At 39.4% G+C, this 22,261-nt stretch overlaps 1 protein-coding gene across 1 annotated transcript in view; it reads right to left on the bottom strand.

Moving 5' to 3' along the window:
* The window catches only part of GRID2 (glutamate ionotropic receptor delta type subunit 2), a 681,673-nt gene that overhangs the window by 69,635 nt on the left and 589,777 nt on the right, over window positions 1–22,261 (bottom strand). Inside the window, exon 13 of the mRNA XM_083862309.1 lies at window positions 21,089–21,284. Coding sequence (XP_083718435.1) covers window positions 21,089–21,284 — 196 coding nt within the window. The remainder of the gene's footprint in view (window positions 1–21,088; window positions 21,285–22,261) is intronic.

The raw sequence follows: 22,261 nt of genomic DNA on the forward strand, positions 1-22,261 counted from the left end.
CCTGAATATTATTATATAATGCTGATGAAGCCCATTTTCTGAACACCCTGTGCCTACACCCCTGAGACACAGTGGTGGCACTTTTTCTACTCCTTTTCATTATCAGTCAGGTACCAACTGCTGAACACCTTTCCCTGCCTATGAAGTTGTCAGCTGTAGTATTTGTTGTATTTTAGCCAAAACCAGAAGCAGACTCCTCTGCAGCATAGCAGCAGCAGCAGCTCCAGCTCTGACTGAAACCCAATCAAGGATGCTGAATAATTACCTGCTCCCTACAGCACTTTGAGGATCCTGTTCTCCCAAACAAGCCATTTCACTGCAGTGACTACAGAGAGGAAAAAACACCATCCAGTGCTGCTAGCTAGATGTATGCCCATCAGTGTGTAGCTGAGACTTTGGCATATATAAATACATAAACCTAATATTTGATACACTCTTGCTATGTTCAGCAAGTGTGCAGCAGCCACAGCCTGCAGAGGGCTGTGCTCCTCGCTACAAAACAGCCTTGCCAAGGCTGCTATTACACAAGGAATGAAGGAAGGAAAGGGGAGAAAATTGAATGAACGAGATGAGCAAATAGATGAGTGAGAGCTGGTATAGGTAATGTGGACATGGGTAAAGAAAAAGATGAAATCTGAGATGGAAGCCTAAATCTAGATTTTCAGATTGTCAGATGTTGGCAAACAGCTAGATAGCATTCACAAGAGACGGGCTTTTTTCAGCAGAAGGGAGTGGAAACACCTTCCATAATGCTCTTGCAAGAGGACAATGAAGTTGCTGTTTATCAGACTGCAGCAGAATTCAGATCTACCTTCAGAGTAATTCCTATTTGCTAATTTGTTTTCCTCCAGGGACCAAGGTTTCAAATCTTGGTTTTGTTCACAAAGGGCACAAATCTAGCTGACTTCTATTCGGATAGTGAAATAAAATTTTACATTTCAGCTTTGTTGAATAGACTCCACTGATTTACAAAATCAATTGATCTTTCCATACATCCAAAGTACAATTTTGGCACTTCTTGCCCCACGCTCTTCCAGAATAGCACATGTGGCTGATTTGCATAACTTAGGAGTGAAATGCAGTCATGCAATCAGGAAATCTGAATCTGACTCTCAGCTCTCTGCAGTGCAAGACAGGAGCTGGATTCCCATGGTGGTATTAGAGCATAGAATAAAAAATCATATATATATATATATATATATGTATACATATAAAACTCCATTCAGTCATCAAGGCAACCAGCTACTACTACTACTACCACCACCACCTTTAATATGTAATTTTACAGGGTCTACAGAAAGTTATTTAAATTCAAGGGCCACTATTTGAAAAACATGAAATGTATTCTTTGTACTTATTCAAACAGAAAACTGTGGAATAGTTTCCAAAAGCATCACTGAGCCCAGAAGCAAACAGGAGAAGGAAAATGAAACACCTGGAAGCTTACGGGAAGAGGTTAGAAATCCCAGCCCCACCTCCTCTTCAGAATGAAGTTTATCTTTAATTAAAATGTCATATCAGCTTAAATAGCATGTCTATTAAACATAAAACCTATTCAGGAAAAGCATTAATTCCTCATATGCAACCTGCCATCAATTTCTTGAGAAAAGCCTCATGTTCACTTGTTCCACTGGGCAGACCTTATAATTCATCCAGAATAAGAATTACTCAGGTATGAGAGCTCTGTAATGAGGGGGCATCACAGTGTCAGAACTCTCCCAGTGCTCAGTGCCTTCACATTTTGCCTCTGTAATTAAAGGTATCTTGTAAGTTAACAAGAAGGAAAATAACAAGCAGAGCAAAACAGTGGAGGCCAACTGAAGGTACATTTTTGAGGGTGGTGGGAGAACAGAGCCAGCTGCTTCTTCATGTGATCACAGCAAAGCACTAAACAACCAGCAGATCATGCTTGATCACTGACATGCAGCTGAACCACAGATTTGCTAGAGCAAACATTAATTTCAGATGAAAGAGACACTGGAGAAAAAAAATAAATCTCAGCAAAGCAGGCCTTTGAAAGGTAAGGAAGCAATATTTTTTTTTATTATGCCAGCTTCTTACTTACTTTTTAACAACTAAGTGCTGCAGATAGCAATGCAAACTATTTTAAGAGTATCACCAGTGAAGGTCATATACAGAAATTATAAGAAAGCACTTCAGAAAATTAGATCTGTGGTAACCAAGTGGCAGCCTTAATAATGAGGCAAATTTAAACCAAATGTTGCTAAGTAATTCCCCTCTTCTGATAAATTAATATTTTTGTGACAGTTAATTCCCAATAAAAGAACATTTAAACGAGGAAATGGGTCAATACTCTTCATTTAGGTAAAAAAATAATTTGTGGATTAAAGTACCATGAAGAAGTTAAACAAAAGAGGTGAATATAGAAAAGCAGCATTCCTCTTTATATTAAATCAATCCAGTATGATGCTAACTGAAGGGTGCTTGTCCCTCTTCTTTAGAATAGAAGCCTAACTGCAATTCTTGGGCAGATTCCTTTTTCAAAGACATGCTTACTGAATAACAAATGCAAGGAGAGGAAAATCATTAAAAGTCAAAAAACTACTCATCAAAACCATTCATCAGTTGAAAAAGAACTTTAACCACCAGAAAAATCTTCGCAAAACTACCAGTGATACTGAAAAATTCATCAGCAAAAGCTCATTTGAAATAATACTTTCATTTTAGAAACTTATTTTAAAGAAACTGACTCATCTTTCAGTTTTTTATATTCCTTGTAGATGAGCCCTGACCACTTTCCTAGTGGTAATAGGATTCAAGATGTCCCACTACTCACACAGAAGAATTTATCTTCTTTAGAACCATTGTATTCTTCTCTTTTTGATAAGCATCTCCTGCCCAGATATGAAAGAGCCAGCTTGGTCAGGACACAGTATCTTGAAGCTTCAAAACAAAAGCTTCCCAGACCCTCTTTTTCTCCTCTCTGAAATTACACTGCACAGCAATTTTGCATGTTTTCCCTCATTCTGTTAACCTGCAGGAGACAGGAAGCACTAAATGTTGACAACCTGCACAAGCTTGAGCATGCAGGAACAGGTTTGTATGTGGAAGCTCAGTGCCTCCACATCAGTTTGCTTGCATACAGACTTTGCATACTCAAAACCCTCCTCTTCCTCTGGAAAACCTGCATGAAACCACTTCTCTTCTCTGGCTGTCAATCTTCCCCCTTAGTGCAGCAGGTCATGTGGCTGTGGAAAGAAGGAAACTGAGATTTGCCCCCACCCCTTCAGGTTTCTACCTTGCAGCAACACCTGGCATCCCTTTCTCTGAGAGCTCAATAAAGGCTGCCATAGGGTTTCTCTAAGCATCTCTTTCAGAAGACTGCAAGTTTGGGCTGCAGCACAGGCTAGTTCTTAATGCCACCACACCATCCTTTGTCATTGGCTTATCAGGTCTTTGGAGACCCCACTGCTGAATGCATTTTCATTTTTGCAAAAAGGTGTTTTGAACCCACAGGACAGAAGAACATTACAGATTTGAGTTATGAAGGTTTTCTCTTTCTTTAGCAGTTTAGGACTCATGGAAGACACCAAGAGGTGTGGTAGGGGAAAGAAGACCAGTGCAGTCACATTTCTTACTCAGTTCAGGCTGCCTTCTTGCTATCATCATGCAGACAACTGAAAAAGTGACACAGCAGAACAACTTGTCACATAAAATCCCTGTGAGTCTTGAAGCTAGCCCCTGTCTCTGCTGCCTGCCTGCAGCCAGCCTACAGGCCCTGCCTGCAGTCACAAACTAGGAAGTCAAACCCCTCACACAAAACAGTGAATACAGAAAATGCTGCTGGAGTCACTCACAATGCACAGCCAGGGCTTCCAGGAACAGCAAGGCCAGGTAAAAGAGCAGGCACCCAAGTTCTGTATGTGCAGAGGTAAATAAAGATGTAAACAGTGTCCACAAGGAGTTTCAAATTCAGAAAGCACCCAAAACAGTGCAACAGCTCCTGAGCACTCTCCATAGCCATCCAGGGATTTAATGTTTACTGCTGCTCTAATTTCAGGTGATAGCTGGGCTTTTGTATCTTTACAAAGTAAAATACTTACAGCCTTTGCCTTCAAATGTACACAGAGCAGTTCATCTCTGCCCACAGGCATTTCCGCTTATCCAGGGCTGTAACATTCATTTGGCACACCTTTGTAAATGACAAATGAAGTGCAGGTCACACGTTTCCCTTATATTTGCTTCTATTTCATCCTGACCTGCCCACACCGTAACTCAAGTGCCAGAAATCAGTTACAGATGACAGAACTGAGAAACAGCTGCCAAATATCAACTGAAAATAAATAAATTACTGAAAAACAATTACTTGTGCTTGAGGAATACTTCAGGACCAGTATTTTTCATGAAAGATTTTTAACCCTTTCTTCCTCCTGAAACAGGAATCAATAGAAATTCCTGTGTGGGACACTTGTTCAAGTGCAGAGATGTGGTGTTAAACACAGAACTTTTGCTTGGTGAAAGTGATAGATTGAGCTGGACAGAAATCAGTTATCTTTCTGCACAAGGAATTTCAAGATTTTGAATTCAAGAAAAATATCACAAATTTTTGGTATCAAAAGCAGTAAAAAAATTTCCAAACTGGAGAATATTTTATTCCAAAAAGTTGACTTCAATCCGAATTACCTTTCTTGCAATGGATTAATGTTTCAAAATGAAATAAAACCATTTTGATCAAAAAGAGGTCACAGTTGAATACAAAAATACCCTATGATAACATGTTGACAATTTTAGTGCTTTTGAAGCTACACAATATTTTATAAAAATACCTCCTTCCTTACAATTTCACTTTCAATTATGATTATATTCCAGTGAATAAATCCCTAATGATAATTCACTCTGATTTATTTGAGCCATGGTTTTAGACATCTGATAAAAACCTAAATATGTATAAATATAAACAATAAGCAATTGTGTTTCCTGTTTCATTCTTGATTTCCTGCAAGTATAATAAATCATGGAAACTTATGTCTCTTTATGTGTTGCCTAAGCCTGTTAGATTCAAACTTGGACAAAATATGCTGAGAAATCTGATTATATCATAAACAAGGATAGTTCTTCGGTAAACATACATTACAGTTAGTCACCCAGTCTTACTTATTTTCTTAATTAAAATTTGATATGTATATCCCATATCACTGGGTATACAAAGAGAATACAAAGGGGTTAAAATCAACTACTTGTTCGAGTCCTACAACATTAATAAAAATGCCATCCTAAGTATTTTAGAGATAAGTGATGAGAAAAGTAAAGTGCTTATGAAGGAGAAAAAATTTTCATCATGGAGATAGAATGTAATCAGAGGTTATTTGCCATTCTAAAATGAAGTAGCGTTTCAGCTAGAATTAGGAACATCAACTGAGATTTTCTTAGTTGAACTTGCAAATCAGGTATTTGTGCATCCAGTGTGGACAGCTAAGTGCCCAGCTAATCATGTACACCAGTAAACATCTTACTTGAGTGAATGAAATATCATATACACCAGTAAACATCTTATTTGAATGAACGAAACAATTTGTTAGCACCAAACTATGGGAAAGAAAATTGAAAAACACACGCAATAGCATCATAAAATCATGAACTTGATATTTTAGCACTTCAGCCAATGTGTACCTGGTATCACCCAGCATCTGTGCAGGCACGGCTAGAAAAAGGTCACCACCTTGTTAGGAAATGTCTTCTTACCAATGTTTTATTTATTTCACTGACAAACAGATTGGACTATGTCTATGTAAGGAACAAGTATCTATACTGCTGTTGCTTGCTAGTTACATGTATATCACAACCTAACTTAAAAATAACTTCTCTTACAGGACTCTCCCATGAGAATGACAGTGTGTTGGACACATACATACTAAATGCAAGGAAGAACTGCAGTTTTTCTCTGGCTTTCAAAAAATTAGGTACTGCATTGCACAGGAACACGTGAACTGCCAGCACAATGGCAAGGGTGGAGAAAGGCCTTAACTGACTGCCAAAGCAGAAGAATAATAATTTACTTGCCCAGTTCTATATTATTGGCATGCTCCTTGCTCCTTCAGCATGGATTTTTAAATGGAAAACGATGAACACAAATTTTTTATCACTTGTTAAAGCACACTAAAGGATGCTACAGAACTTCTGACACACTGGTGATAAGTGCCTGACCAAGTTTTCAGGAAAAGGAGCTGTATGCCTGCATCTGTGCAATCAGCCTTGCAGCTTTGCAGTGCTCTGCAGATACAGCTCCTTTCTGTGTGCAGCTATTTAAACATCGTACTGCACACATGTGGGCTCCTCTTCTGAAAATATCATCCCTTCAGACACAAAAGGAAAACACAATTCCTACAAATCGACATCTATGTCATGTCCAATGTAGTATCATTGTTGCTACATTGCTCATTTTAGGAAAAACTAATTTGCAAGATGTATATAAGAAAGCAAAGTAACTACAATGCCAGAAAAATATATTCCCTTTATCTTATGGATGACATATCTATGAAGAGCACATTATATTGTAGCTGAGGAAGATAAAACCACAACAATATTTTCTCTTGTCTCTTTTAAAAGTTTCTTTTGAATTGCATTTATTCCTTTTTGTCATATTTCAAATTATTTAGAGCTGAATAATGCAAATACAATGGGAGTCTGAGGCCCAATACAGGCATCTACATTTGGCAGCTAATGAATAACTAACAGTCAGTTCAATGGGCTTACTCTGTACCTACATGGTGCACACACCAGAACTTAAGTCTAGCAATGTATGAGCTGAATGAATGAGATAAATTACAGACTGTAAAAAAATGACAACAGCATAATAAAAAAATAAAGAAATCTACCAGTTGAGAATAACATGATAAAGATGAGATCAAAACTCCAATTTATGCAAGACTTGTCATGGGGTGCTAGAAATTCCTCATAGTTTAAAAATTTTATGGAGCAGTAATAACTAAAATAAACTGAAAGCTGTATAGAAGGTATGCAAATGTAAGTCCTGAAAGGATACAGTACAATTTAATGCAGTATCAGTCCTAAAGTGTACCATGTGACACTCTATGGGGACAGAATAAACTCCATCAGGCCTTGGACTACTATTATAAAGAAATTCAAAACAAACCTTCTGTAAGCTTCTCTGTTATTTGGTTGTGATTTGTCTTCCTTCAGCCAGGAATGGATCTGCATGTGATATAATGTTATGTGTAAATAATTCTTGCTGTCATGAGATTTCCCCTTTGCAACTCTGTTCACGAGGTTTGCAGCAGCCAAGTCAGCTTCCAATTGGTGTATGGAAACAGAAATTGAGCTGAAGTCTACCACTGACTGTTTTCAATGGATGCAAAATTAGAGCTAAAGATTTTTCATGTTGGATGTAGGGAGAAATTAACTTGGAAGATATGAGAAAAGGTGTGGTAGAAAGACAGAGAAAACCTTTGATGGGATGTTTGAGGAAGGTGCAGAGGCCAGCTGATCAGAGGCTGAACTGGGCAATTCAGGATCTTGAAAAGCAGGACACTAGTTTGGGAAGAGAGAGGTACAGCAAGAAGTGTAGCAAAATCCATCAGATACAACAGATTTATGTGATCCTTAGCTACATGTTTGGCTGATATTTCCACTCCACTAAACTTCATTTAAATTTTTCAAAATCACTAAAGTGTCTAAAACGTTGAGGAGACTCTCAACACTGCAGATGAGAGGATGGATTCAGAAGTACAATTCTCTAAGTCAAGACTGCTATTGGCATTTATCAAAAGACAAAATACTACCCTGAGTATTTTCCACAACTGTTATAATTCACGAATACATGCTATATGCAAATTAGCCAGAATTTTGATGTGAGCTCTTTTGAATTACTTCTGGGTTTGCCTAGTTTGACTCTCTTCTGAAATCTCATTTTTCTGCTTTCTTTGCTGTGTTCCATCTGCTGCACACTTTGTTAATCTGAAATGTTTTAATGATCACTCTAATCAAGAATAAGATACTGTTTAAAGGAAACCAGTTCCTTCATTTAGCTTTCAGCATGACCATAACATAATCAAAGACGTTCAGTTTAATAATAACATAATTTGAAGGACTGGAAGCACTTTGCAAACATTCATTAACCAACACTCCCATTTTCCTTTTGTGAGGAAACATTCCTGCTTTTGCTGTTTCCACCTGCCCAATGTGCACCTACATTGTTGAGTGTTGCCTCCTGACTATGCTGTCAAACACAACATTTGGACTCCAAGAGATTCATACAACAACTTGAGCGTAAAGACATGACTTGGGAAAAATTTTAGCACTCAAGGCCAAAATTTTGATCCTGAAGATACTGCCGCTGATAACCACCTAATATTTTTCATGCTGAATTCTGCTTTTAAGCATGCGGTAGCTGTGGGCTAATATTTTTCAAGCTAAATTCTGTTTTTCTTCATGCCAAATTCTGCTTTTGAGCATGCAGTAGCTGTGGGCCTCCCCTCTATGAGGGATGAGCAGTCTGGTGTCCTCTAATACCAATTCTCAGTGAAAACCGATGAATGAGGTGACAGGGTACTTGTGCCCATTGAGAGACCCAGCCCAGCAGCTTTCAAGTGCATACCTGAATGCCACATAAAACACAATCATGCTCAGAACTGCTGCCAGGTGTGAAACAAAACATAAAGGTTTTCAGACTTGGGTTTGTCACACTTTTTCTGACCACGTGCCGTTTAGAAAGCAAGGCCATGCCATTTCTCCATGCTGGAGGACACAATGTACTGTTTTTGGTGTCTTCCAGAGGTAACAAATTCAGACCATTTTGGACCAAGTTACGTTGCAGTACCTCGGATCCATCACAAGACATGTCCTGGCTATCAATAAAGATACTGATAAAACAGAAAAGAACTACATCCAGGACTGAATGGAAGATTGAAAAGAAATTTAGAAGTTCCCTGGGAATTTGTATAAGAGAGAGTCAGGTACAAGACTCACTAATGGGCAGATGCCATGTCCTAGATTTGTTTATTTACAGGGTGAGAATTCTTGCTAGAAGAGTATTTGTCTCTGTTTTGACTGGGATGGTTAATTTTCTTCATAGCAGCTAGAGCTATGTGTGGGCTATGTTTTGGATTTGTGCTGCAAACAGTGCCAATAGCACAGAGATATTTTCACTATTGCTGAACAGAGCTTACACAGTTGTCAAGGCCTTTTCTGCTTCCCCCATCACCCACCAGCGAGGAGACTGGAGGTGTACGAGGAATTGGGAGTGGGCACAGTTGGTGCAGCTGGCCCAAGGATATCCCACACCATGTGACATCATGCTGGGCATACAGAGCTTGGGAAACAAGGAGGGCAACATTCATAGTGATGGTGCTTGCCTTCCCAAGTATCTATTAAACGTGAACCCTACTTTTCTGGGGATGGCTGAACACCTGCCTGCCTGTAGGAAGTGGTGAATAGATTCCATGTTTTGCTTTGATTGCTTGTGTAACTTCCTCTTTACTTATTAAACTGTCTTTATCTCAAGCCACAAGTTTTCTCACTTTGATTCTGCTGATTCTTTCCCCCATCCTGAAACGAGGGGAAGTGACAGAGTGGCTCTGTGGGGCTGTGATGCCAGCTGGGGTTAAACCATGTCTGCATTACAAGAAAATCCTGCTCTGAGGTCAGAGAGATAAAACAACACAATCTTCCACCCTTTGATTGATGCTATGACCAGACTTTTATAATGCAGCTGCTTATCTACTGGGTTTTTCATTACAGATGCATTGTTCTTTACACCCATCTTGATACAGCCCCTGGGATTGATATCTCTCCCTCTCTTACATTCAGTGGGAATGGGGTCTGTTTTATTTGATTAAATAGCCCTTCTGCAAACAGCCATAAACACCAATCAGCCCCCATGCAGCAGGAAAGCTTTAGAGCTGGGAATAGTAAACAACCCTCTCCTGCCATTGTAATTCAGGAAGGGAGTTGTGCAGCCTATCTAGAGCAGTTATTTCATGCAAAAGAATAGAAGAATGATATGTGATTACAGCCTGGTTAAAATGCTTCTTAAAATACTCCACATGGCACTTTAATCCTCTCCTCCCATAGCCTGGCTCTTGAAAAGAAACTCATTTATTGTAGTCACATTTCAAACTGGACAACTCTGCCACCTAATTCAAATGCAAGGAGACATAAACTGCTTGATGGCAACTTAACTAAAGAGCATAAATGGTGGAAAAAACCCAATTATAACTACTCCTCAGCCTAAGGAAGCATTCTGCTTATTTAACAGAAGTTTAGCTCTCCTGTTTTGAAACTAGGATGACTTTAGGGAAATCATCTTTTTAAATTATATCTTCTGATACTTAGAGGCTTGATGCTTATACATGTTAGAGACTAGAAAGGTTGATTTTTTCAAGTATTCTGCTAGTGCTTTTTAGTTCGCAATTTCATTTTCCTGTGCCATTCTTATTACTTCATTAGCATGTAATTGCCTACAAGTATGTTTATTAATGTACTGACTATTCATGGATGATATTTTTTAAAAATTCTGTTTTTTCTTTTCTATGACTTCCAGCTGTAAGAGCATTAGAAGGAAAAAAATTCTGAATCATTTCATGAGGAACTATCAAGTGTCTTACAGTGGAGTCTTCCTACAGGTCTACTCCCTGCAATTGTATTTGCTGGTCTCCAGAACAGACATTTTGTTTGTTTAGTAACAAGTTGTTGAACAGAAATTACCTACAGCTATCAAAACTGTTCTATGAATGATTGATACGGCAGCTGCAAAAACATGAGACAAGATCCCTCTGCTACTTCTTATGCTTCTCATAATTTTAGACTTGCAGCCTCACAAAGTCATGCTTTAAGGCTGGAGCATAGGGGATGTATAAAATGCACTTTCACATTATTTCTATTCATCTTTCTTTTCTGTTGCATATATCTTTTAAACAACCTGACATTCAACGCCATAATTTGCATTTGTTAATGCATCACAAAGTTTTTGGGTATTATTAAAATATGTTAATACACAAAAATGATAGCTGGAAACATTTAAGCAAGAAAGCGAAGACACTACAGAGTTCTGTGCCTGGAGCAAGAGTGTGCTCTCCTGCCTCCATCCACTGATCATGAGACAGAGCCTGCATTTCCCTCCTCTGTGTGTGATACATCCCCAGAGCACTCCACCACACTAGGAGCATGCAGCTGGGCTTCAAAGTGACAGTCGGAGTTCGGGAATGCTTCATCTGATTGCAAATGGAAATTGTTCAACAGATCAACCGGGAAACATTGTAAGCCGATGGAGACAACAAAGGGGATGTGTAACACTGTGGAGAGGTGAAGGGTGGAAAGAAGAAAGGAATTAGAGAGGTAGGGAAAAGTTCGAGTAGCTGTTATCCAAACAGAAGGGACAGAGGGTCAAAAAGCAGACAAATGAAAAAGTAAGAGGGAGGAAACAAAGTGAAGTGAGAATTCAGAAGGAAAAGAACAAGCAGAGGTTGCTGGAGCTGTGTAGGAGTGTGTGTAGTCTCCAGACACTCTCTGGAGGGTGGTGTCATTAATCTTCATGAACCTAGAAATGTTATAGAACCTCTGCAGGAAAAGCACTAAGTTAATGAAGATAAGATGGAGAAATAAAAGCTCACAAGACCAGAATAACAAATGCCTGAAAACTTGTGTTCCCCCTGCAGCCAAGCAAGAGTGCTCCAAATGCCAAACAACTCTTCTTCATCAGGCATTTTGTAGAGTTTTTCTTTCTTAGTATAACAAGAATGCAAAATAATATAGCAAATTTTGACAGAAATTTTCCACTGATGCTCTTTAAAAAGGAATCTGGAACTTGATTGATGCACAAAAGAAAAATGTCTGGTTATTAAACTGCACAAATTCAAATCTTTTGTCACCTTCCCATAGGAAAATGTCTGCAAGAAGTGACCTGAAGAAGTAAAAGAATAACTTCAAGTAGGACATTTTGCTCATCTCAAGCTTTGCTTCCCTAAAAGTTGCACAGACACAACCCGTATCTGATGTGACCAGACTAGGAAAACATGCCTGGGAGTCTGCAATTTCCATCAGGAGTCCCTCTGGTTAAATAAAAAGCAAGGTATATGCTACTGAAAAACCCAAAGAAGGGAATATCCCTCCACAAGCTGCTGACACAGGAGGAAGTTCACTGCACTGAGGCACCTCAGCGCATCTTGCTCATCCCTCATCATACAGTTTTTGGTCATTTAAAGCTGTTGGTCATAACCTTTCCTGCTGAGGCAATGCCATAGATTGAAGAGCCTGGGAAGGTAGCATATAAAATTTTAGCAACAGCATTAGAGGTAGATTTATGGGTTGGAAAAAGTTACAAACATTTATTATCTAGCAAAAGTTTCCTTGCATTGCTTTTTCATTACAGGTATCCAGCATGTTTTCACTCTAAGATGCCACACCAGAACCAATATCACTCCAGCAGCAAGGCCCAAATAACAACTGAGACCTCACAAAATTGACTCCTCAGTATTTTTCTGCCCCAAAGAACCCACATCTCCCAAACCCTTCCTGGCCTCTGCAACAGATGAACTTTGGTTTTAATTGGGAGAGCAACATGCAGCAGAACTTCCATTTTACTACAAATATATACGTGAAGACATTTCCAGTCTCGTACTCTAATAAATCTTGTGTGTTACTCAGGAGATGGTTTGCAACAGCACCCAGGAGAGCTGTTTTTCTTTCAGACCTCTCCCATGCTAATGCATAATAAATGCACTCATCACCTACTAAATGCTCACAAAAGTTTTCTTTTATAGAATATGACAACAGCATTGCTCTATTAGATGTGAATATGCACAAACTAAGCTACTCATTTGTAGGGGTTGGTTCAGCATCCTTTTCTGTTTATACCACCCTTTCTAACCTCCCTAACAGAGGGTGACCAGCTCAGAGAAATGAGGCAACAAATAATACTAGCAAAAAAATTTCCTGTGAGCATTATCCTGACATGCTCATGCTCAGCTTTTACAACCACTGACTGAAAATGCACCCTTTTTCTTAAATTATTTCCTAATTGTCAGTTTTCTTACTCCCTGATACCTTCCAAAATTTTCAATCTTGTAAAAATCCCAGCTTCAGGACAGAACTCAGAATTTCTATAATTATTCACCTGCCAGTGCAAATGAAAGCAGCATTCATGCTGCTTAGTTATTCTGAAATTTAAAGTCTGCCATATATAATGCTTGGGATTATGGTATTCAGATGTGATAGGGCCATGGAAACAAATGAGGATACAAACCAGTCTGGCAGCAATTCTCAAAGTGCTCAGCACCAGAAAAAGGCACCAAAAGATAGAAAGTCCTCACACAGGACGCCACAAGCTCCACATGTGGGGGTTGAGGTACATTCACCATCAGAGTGTAGTGTTCCCACCTTCCCTACCCATCAGACACATCTAAAATTCTCCAAATATAACAAAAACCCCAACCAACCAACCAATCGAACTCCTACCTGTTATCTCAACAGCTAGAGACTGGGGGCTATTTCACACACAATTAGTTCTAATAACACAAAAAACGGTTCTACTTTTTGCACGTGCCTGAGGATTATTCTAGACCAAAAGGCTGGCAGTGCACTCTGAGGCTGTTAGTGGCAGCTGCCCCTACACTCCTACAGAGCTGTGCTCCTGCCATCAGGGCAGCGATGCACTCCAGATGTTTTGCTCATGCGTCCATCAGTTCTACTTAAGAAATACATCAAGTGAAATCTCCACTCACAAAAGTATCAGTTTTCCTCTCTGGACTATCTTGCCCTATTAAAAAGACAACTACAGGGTTAGACACAGGCTAAGGTGTGAAGTACTGAGCTTTGCATTTGTCCACCAGGATGAAGGATGGGGCCCACTCCCCCATCCCATGCTCACTCCTCAAAGGGCTATCATCTGTCCTTTCTCCAGCTGAAAAGTCCGGACTCAGATCTCTGCAAAATGCAATTCTACAGGACTGAAGCAAAATTTCTTCCTCAGAGTGCATTTTGCTGTTTCTTGTTTTTATTGCCATTTCTAGTCATGGAATATGATCTTAGTTTGGCAGGTACTGTACAAAATAAGCCACCAAGAAAAATAGGTTGCCATCTTAGGCACTCCTGACTACTCTCCAGAGAAGAAAATTGCCTGCCTACAACAGCAAAGAAAGAAACTTGGACACTTAAATTAGACACCTCAAGTTACACATGATGAGGGTATATTTATAGCCATTGACATATCAAGGTGAAGCAAGACTTCAAGAGAGAATTATCTTTGAATAGAAGATGGGACATATCTGTGGGGAGAGCCCTAAATAACCAAGTTTTCGGGCAAACAAGCATCTGAAAACAAGTAGAAAACTTCAAGATTAGAAAACTGCCTCTGAGATTATTGCAATGATTTTGTTGTTAATCAATGAGAACATTCAAAAGAAATATGTACCTGGCACCATCGAATCTGAAGAAACTGAGAAATAACAAGGAGTAATTGCCCAATAAAATCTTATTTTCCTCCTATTTTTTAAAAATATTGTATCAGATTGTTAAGAACTTTTAGTTCCCATGCTCATCTTTTGAAGTTAGGCTGTAGCTCTCCTTTGAGGATGAAGGCTGAAAGGTCAGGCACAGAGAGGCTGTTTTTTGAGAAATACTATTCATCTGATAATGGTGGTGTTCATTAATTTAGTTCATTCCAGGGTACAGCAGTTCTTTGGTTTCCCCCACATCCCATCTTTGCCAGTATTTAGATGATTATCGTGTGTGTTCCTCTCTCCCCTCTGATTTGGCAGCTATGAAATAAACCAAAGGGAGGGAAAGAGCATAAAGAAACAACAAAACAGAGCTGCTCAGCTGATGGGTAGCGATCACAGCACACCAGAGACCTGGTTGTCAAGGTTTTTGTTGGTGTAATAACAAAGGGGAGCGTTAAGGAGTTTGAAGGAAAGACATGACTACTGTCTTGAGGGAAAACATACCTTACAGAAGGGTCCTTAGAGAAAGCAAAAAGATACTTTGCTTGAAAAACGAGCTGCGCTGGAAGCTCACACAAATGATTTCCAATTCAGAAATGAGAAAGCTGCAGGCAGAGTCAGAATTCACAATGAAAGGCCTTGAAAGTCAAGGCAACTTTTTTTTTTAAAAAAACCAAAAACCCAAGAGCATTTTCAATGGAACTAAATGCAAAAAGAATTCTTTATAGAGGTCCAAGAAAATAACAATGAAAACTACTGAAGTGACAGGCTGGAGGTTGTATGGGTAAGTCAGAGACATGGTATGGAAAGTAAATTGGCAAGACTTAACTAGACACACCAGCAATAAAAAGAAAATTTAAGATGACGAAGTCAGCTTCTGTAGACTTTAGGCTGAGCTAAGTTAGTGGACAGACACGAACAGACAGCAGAGGAAAACACAGAATTTTTATTTCAGATGAAACAAGCTCAGCTCAGTTCAAGAGAAGGGAAACTTCAGGTTGTCTTTGTGGAGCCAATTTGTTTGTACTTAAGAGACAGGGATAAGTTATAGATAGAAAGGACTATGGTCCTGGATGTAAGACGGCCCACAAAAAATTCAGAAAAGACTATGGAAAGTTCTCAAAAAAACTGAGAGATGAGAGAGAGAGCAAGCAAAGACATTCTACCTTCCTTCTACATGGGAGGTAGAATGGCACAGCACCACAGCAGGACAGCAGCCAGTGACATCTGAGGATGTTAAAGTGACTCAGGCGTACGTAGACTGACCTTTGAAGAGAAGTCAGGAGTACCTTGGGTGGCATTTCAGGGAGAGCAAAAAGGGTGAGGAACATTCAGTAGCATGTAAGATGAAGCAGGAGAACATGAGCTCAGATAAACCTTCCAGAAAACTTTGGAGACAAAGGAATACAGCAATAGTTGGCTTGCTTAGTTGCTGAATGACCACAAGTCCATGTAGAACCATTTCTTGACATGTAGGCTAACTTCAATTTTGACTTACCCATTCTTTTGAATAAAGCCCAACTCTGCAGAAAATAACTTTTACAGGTGTTCTACTCTAGATAAAACCAGTGAAAACTCTCTAGAAATTCAAAGTTACAGCAGACTTTATTATACACTCAGAAGTGTTGGTGAGAGAGAGGAAGTCTTTTGTTAAACATACCTTGAATTCTGAGAAAATGTGGTGGTAGGAAAAGTTTTGCATTTAGTTTTTAAAGCTATGCACAGAATCTGCTTCATGCTCTGTTAACTGTCACAGACCAGTTATTGTACTTCCCAAACACACTGAGCTCCTGAGCTAACCCAGATAACTATTAGCATTTTGATAATGCCCGAAAGTAATGCCACACTGTGTTTGTAGTGCTTTCTGGTCAGGATTCTAATTCTTATCACTGCTGTAAGTTTTTCAAAACCCCAGATATGGCAATAAAGATACATAGAATTATAGGGAAAAAAAAAACAAAACAAAACAAAAAATCAGACTATCCGTAATAATACAAAGTAAGGGCAGTCAGTCCCTTTGGTTCGGCAAGGCATCTGTCAGCTCCAAATCATGGACTGTGCAGGAGGCAGTAATGGCAAAACAAACTGCACTTTCAGCTGTGGGACTGAACACATCAAGGTCTTAAGGTTACTTTTCATCCTTATTACTCATAGAGCAGACACAGAACATCTTGTCTGACCAAGAAGCATCAACTCCAGGGGCAGAGGGGGATCAGGGAACCTGTTTCTGGGTTGATAATTACCCTTCTAACCAACAGGTACACAGCACATCTGATCTCCTGGTCACAAGTGGAGATGTACTGGAGAACTGTCTCAGAATTTTTATATGCTCTCACCTCTTCTGCTTCCTATCCCTTTCTTAGCCACTGCCAAACTGCTGAATCATGGTGCACATCCAGTATCTCAAAAGTCTGTCTTGGTTTCAGCATCTTTTTATTGGACTACTCCATGGCTAGAAATGTTCACAACAAAGATGTGTGGACTACCATACTCTTAACCAGATGTTTTGTGCAATCAGTGAATCTGCCACAAGAATGGCAATTCCAATGGCAAATGTTTGAGTATATCAGGATAATTAATTAATTCAGGAAGGGTTTTGGTCTTTGTGATGTTGCTAATGCTGTAAACAAATTAAGCATATCCATGGTTAGTCATTAATAATTTGTTCTAGCACAGAATTGCAAACTGTTATTACCCTTTTCTTCTCCATACAAATAACCTTAGCAGAGCCTTGTTATGGTCTATTTACAAATATTTTTACTATTACAGTATTTTCAGGAGGGTAAAATACCATCCACAGTGTCCAGGGAAAACAAATGGGCTCTCGCATGCTTCCACTGGCATTGCAATTAGGATCACAGGAAAATCCAAATCTCGAGACCAAATTCCTTTTGATGCTGTGAGCAAGTTGAAAAGGAAGTACTATGAGCTTACAAGGAGTTTCTCTTAATGCACCATCCAGAAGCATTATTTCACCTGACAATAATTCACAAGTTTCCTAGCAGCTAAATATTTTGCAGATAGAGTTAAATAGACAGAAGAGGTTTCAAACACATTCAGATTCTGCCTGGGAAAGGAATTTTCCACTCTGTACTACTGAGAGAAATGAAGATGCTGTAGGCTATGGTATCATGTTCAGAGGAACAAGGTGGGTAGGATAGGGCATTAGGCACTATTATACTCCAGGGAAGAAAGAGCAGACAGGGCCACAATAGAAGCACTTCATTATATTTTAAATGGGAATAGTTCCAAGGATAGGAAAGCCTGTGGTGCTTGTAAAGGATTAAGCAGGGTAATGTGCTTTTTAAGAAGACATAAAGAGGTATGTAATGTGATATCTTTAAGCCTAGATGATTTTTCTTGGAGTCCTCAATGAATGTTTAAGCAGGCATGACTTGGGCCTCTGTAAATCCTCTCTGAATAAATAACTTCCGCAAAAACAGAGATTCCTAGGACAGAATGAGATGCATATTTCAGAACCTATGCAAAAAAAAAAAAAAAAAAGGAAAATCAATTTCAGACACATGAAACACTTAGGAATTATAAAGAAAAAGGGAAGATAAAAGTGAATATTCCCCAGAATGATCCAGACTTATATAAAAATACAGCTACCACCCCATCCATTTTGATTTGACAGTGCAGGAAGACGAACGACTGAGTGCTTCCCTACCTTAAATTCAGACCTTCAACAGCTTTTTGCTACCTTTTGAGAAAGGAAGAGACAATAAGTAGAAGAAAAATATCTGAAATGCTTGTGCTTTTCAGGCTGTCTCCTGTTTGAGGTATTTAAAATTTCTCTCTCTTCAGGGTAAATCTATCCAGCTGCTCTCTAGCTGGACCTGTGGTATTTATAGCTGTTCACTATGGAGAGAACAGGAGCATACACAGTGATATGTATGCACCTGATTTATGAGAGGAACAGGACCAATAAATATCAAAACCTGAAAACTTACATTGGCATGATCTTCCCATCTTATTTCTCTTGCCTGCCCTGCCCTCCTGCCAGGAAAAGCAGGTCAAAGCAGCAGAATGCCTGATATAAAGTGTGACTGTGCAATCACTGTCATTTGGCTGTATTGTATTTGAACTCACACAGGTGCCACTCCACACAAAGACACTGGTACAGCAAGCAGGCAGTCCTGCTGAGTGAGAGGGGTGAGGCACTGAGTGAATCAGTGGTTGGCTCCTCTCCTCTTCCCCCTGTTTATATATACATTAGCATTATACTGCTACTTTCCCTCACAATAAAATAGTGCCAGCTCCACTGGAGCTGTCAGAATAAAAGCAAGACAAAACTAAAGAACTTTTAGGATTTTATAAAAATATTTTGGGAAGCATCTTCTGTGAAGGCTCCTTGCAAACCTCATTTAACCTCTGAGGTGGTGCAGCAAAGGGTGCTGATAAAGATGGGAGTGTACACTGCATCCCTGCACACCTCTATCCTGTGGTGGTCCTAATCCCTTCATGGTCATTACTCAGCTGAGTAGAAGTCCCTTTCCCTGTACCTGTCTGGAGCACTCACTAGGTCTCTGCTGTCTCACTTGGCACTCCAGAAAGGTTTGCTGAAGTGATGCTCTTGCAGAGCCTGGACAAACTGCTCCTCAGTCACCCTTTAGTGCTGATGAAAGGGGGAAACAAGATCAGGTGCAGAGGAAGATCTGTTGGTGTATCTTGCCCAGGGTTATAATCAGGTTAATAGCTCTGATGTGGCCAGTTAAATTCATTAAAGATCATGAGGAGCATTATGAAGCGCATAAATAGGCCAAGGGGACTCAAGAATTCTTTCTGAAATATTTTTATTTTTTAAAATGTGTTACAGAGATTATAATCTCTGCCTTTTATCAGGCACCTTTTAAAATATTAGTTTTCCATGCCTAAGATTAGCTTTTAACATCACTTTCTTTATGTAGCTTTCTTCCCAAGCAGGCCAACTACAACTTCCCAAAAGCTTCTGGTGAACAGCACCTGGCAAATAATCTTTTTGTGTGTCATTTCTTCCTGTAAATTGAAAGAAGGGGAGAAACTGTGCACCCACAGGTAGATGTGTACATCCATCAGCATCAGGCCTAAGACCTCAAATTTTCTAAAACTGGAAGGTGGCTGGCTTGCTAACTTGAGATAACTTAGTTTTTTGACATGATCATTTGCCTATTCCTGGGAGGCAAAAGCATGGGAAATTAAGAGCTTGGATGTTTCTGGTTTTCTTAGGACCGAAACTGCCGTGTTTTCAGGAATAAAAACTCAATGACTGTAATCTGGAATTACCTGCCAGCAGGGTATACCGTTTGTTTGGTTTTTCAACTAAAAGCTGTTAGTGAGCACAGCTGTGTTTGATGTACTCTGGTTTTTGATCCTTCTGAAACTCATTTTATAACTTGGGAAGGGAAACCAGAAGGAGGGAAGGTTCCTGGTTTCGGGGTTTTTTTATATATACAAAAGGCAAATCCCAGCTTTATCAGCCACTTACAAACTGAGCTAAAATATGTTCTCTCAAAAAAGCAATTTCCTCTAGCCAATAAATCTTCAGACCATTTTTTCTTGCTCTTTCAGCTTATGACTTTATCTAAAAGGGTTTCAAAAGTGCAGTTCCCCAGGACCTCTCCTGCCTTCTCTTTTATGCTGTTTAGTCCTTCAGAGGAGAAAATATGATCTTGGTTATCCACAGATTGGATTGGGGATTTAAAAAAATCCAAATAATCTTTGTTATTTTTTAGTTCTTTTATTATCAAGAGCTCACCAGCAATTTAATCATTCTTCTTAACATGCTCTTTTCTCTTGTTACTGCCTAGAGAGAAGACATAGAAATGTCAGGTTTTCCTGGCCAATGGATTTTGGTGGAGACAAAAAAGCAGAGTTCATCTGGATTTCCAGAAGTCTCTAAATCAAGATTATAAGAATGTGAACACAAAATTCATGGATATTTTCTGTAAGAAATAGTCACATACTGAAGTTTAAAATAAAGTCAGCAAAAGATGAAATTTCTTTGATTTGATTTAGAAGTCTGAAAATAAAGATATAATGGTAGGAGAAAAGCTTGTATACAGTCACTCATTAACCTATATTGACTCTCATACTGAATTTCATGGACTAGTGTTTCTGTAAAAGCTGCAGCTGTCAGCCAGAATTTGGGAGGAACTATTACATTCATAAATATGCCTACAAATAGCTCTCAAAATGTTTTTCCACTGCTAAACCTACTACAGAATGTGTTTGTGAGACTCTTTTTAAAGTCAAATCATCCATTCCTGCCTTCCTCTCTCAAAACAAACGTGACCCAGAGCTACAACAGAAAGCCAGGATTTTCAGTGTCAGGAGATTACAAAAAAAAAAACCCAAAAAACACGATAATCAACATCTTGTATTCTGGGGTTCTGAGTCCAGTGTTCCTATTTCCATTTTGCACCCTTATCAATGCAGCCATCTCCTATAAAACTCCTGTAAATACATTTTGGAGCAAACAGTCCAGGTATTTACGTATTAAAATGCTATTCAATGCCACAAACCTGAGAAGTCCCAGTCCTCTGTGCCAGTGCAATGGGCTTTCAGGAACTGATTCCAGGCACGATCACTGCCTGGGTGCAAATGTGTCCCTCTTAGCTGGAAGCAACAGCTAAGCAAACATGGAGGAACACAGAGCATCTCCAATGGGAAGCATAAAGGGTGCATGCCAGTACCTTCTGAATGCCTGCAGTGGATTCCAGGACGTTGTTCTCCGAGCCATTGCTCCTGTTGATCATCCTCCACATCTGGGAATACATGCTGTCCCTCTCGAAGGGGTTCATCCCTTTCACCCGCACGTGCTCGTACACTGCCGAGTCCAGCACGGTGCCGTAGGGAATATCCGTCTGCCTCGAGAGATCCTGGAGAGACCTTAATTGTTGGGGAAGAAAAAGAGACACAGGAGACTTTAACCCACGTCTTCAAGAAGGAAGGAGCTGCAGGCAAACAAAGGGCAACACAGAGGAAGACAGGTGTCATGACACTTCCTTCTGTTTTTTTTTTTCCTTTTTTTTTCCCTTAAAAGATAAAACAAGACTGAAAAATTGTTTTTATGATTTAAGACACAAACAGGAATACGAATAGAAAGGAAAGGATGGAAAAAGCGAAAATGGATGATAAAAGAATAGAAGGAGTAAGAGGATGCTAGGAAATGGCAAGCCCCTGTGAGCAGGGGCAAGGGAGAAGCAGGGAGGGTTGGAATCCTACAGAAGCTGGGTGCCTACAGTGCAAACACATACCCTGCTGTGGGGAGCTGGTGGCAGCACCAGAACTCATGAAATCCAGCCCATAGCACCTGGGCTAAGCACCTGTGTGCTCCTGGCTCACACTGTGCAGGGCAACTCGGTGGGGGTGTTCCTGCACTGACTTATGCATCCATCTCATAGGTCACATCCTGAATTATTTTCAGCAATAAGATTATTTCTGCGGTACTTTCATGAACTGCTTTTTCATCGTATTTTCATGTTATCACAGTTCATGTTATTTAGTCTAATAAAATTTGTTCCACTTTACATGTTATCTAGTCTTATCCTTCTCTATAAACTAAAAGAAATAAACCATTTTAGAAGTTTCTAAAGCATCCCAAATGGGGTTTGATCAACCAAACTTGCTTTGAACTTAAAAACTGTATATTAGAACCATTTAAACTTTCCTTACCTCTTGGCCTTTATTTTCCTTTCCTGTAGAATTGCTCTCCCATACCTTTGATTCTTTAATGGCACTCATTAAAATTTCAAAGTAACTACTGCAATATGTCTACTGCTTAAAACCCATTACAGCTTTCCCAGCACAAATTAACTGTGTATAAACTGCACAAATCTAGTGGATGACACATAAGGACAATCAAG

Source organism: Zosterops lateralis (genome assembly GCF_965231275.1).
Source record: "Zosterops lateralis genome assembly, chromosome: 5".
Lineage (NCBI taxonomy): Eukaryota > Metazoa > Chordata > Aves > Passeriformes > Zosteropidae > Zosterops > Zosterops lateralis.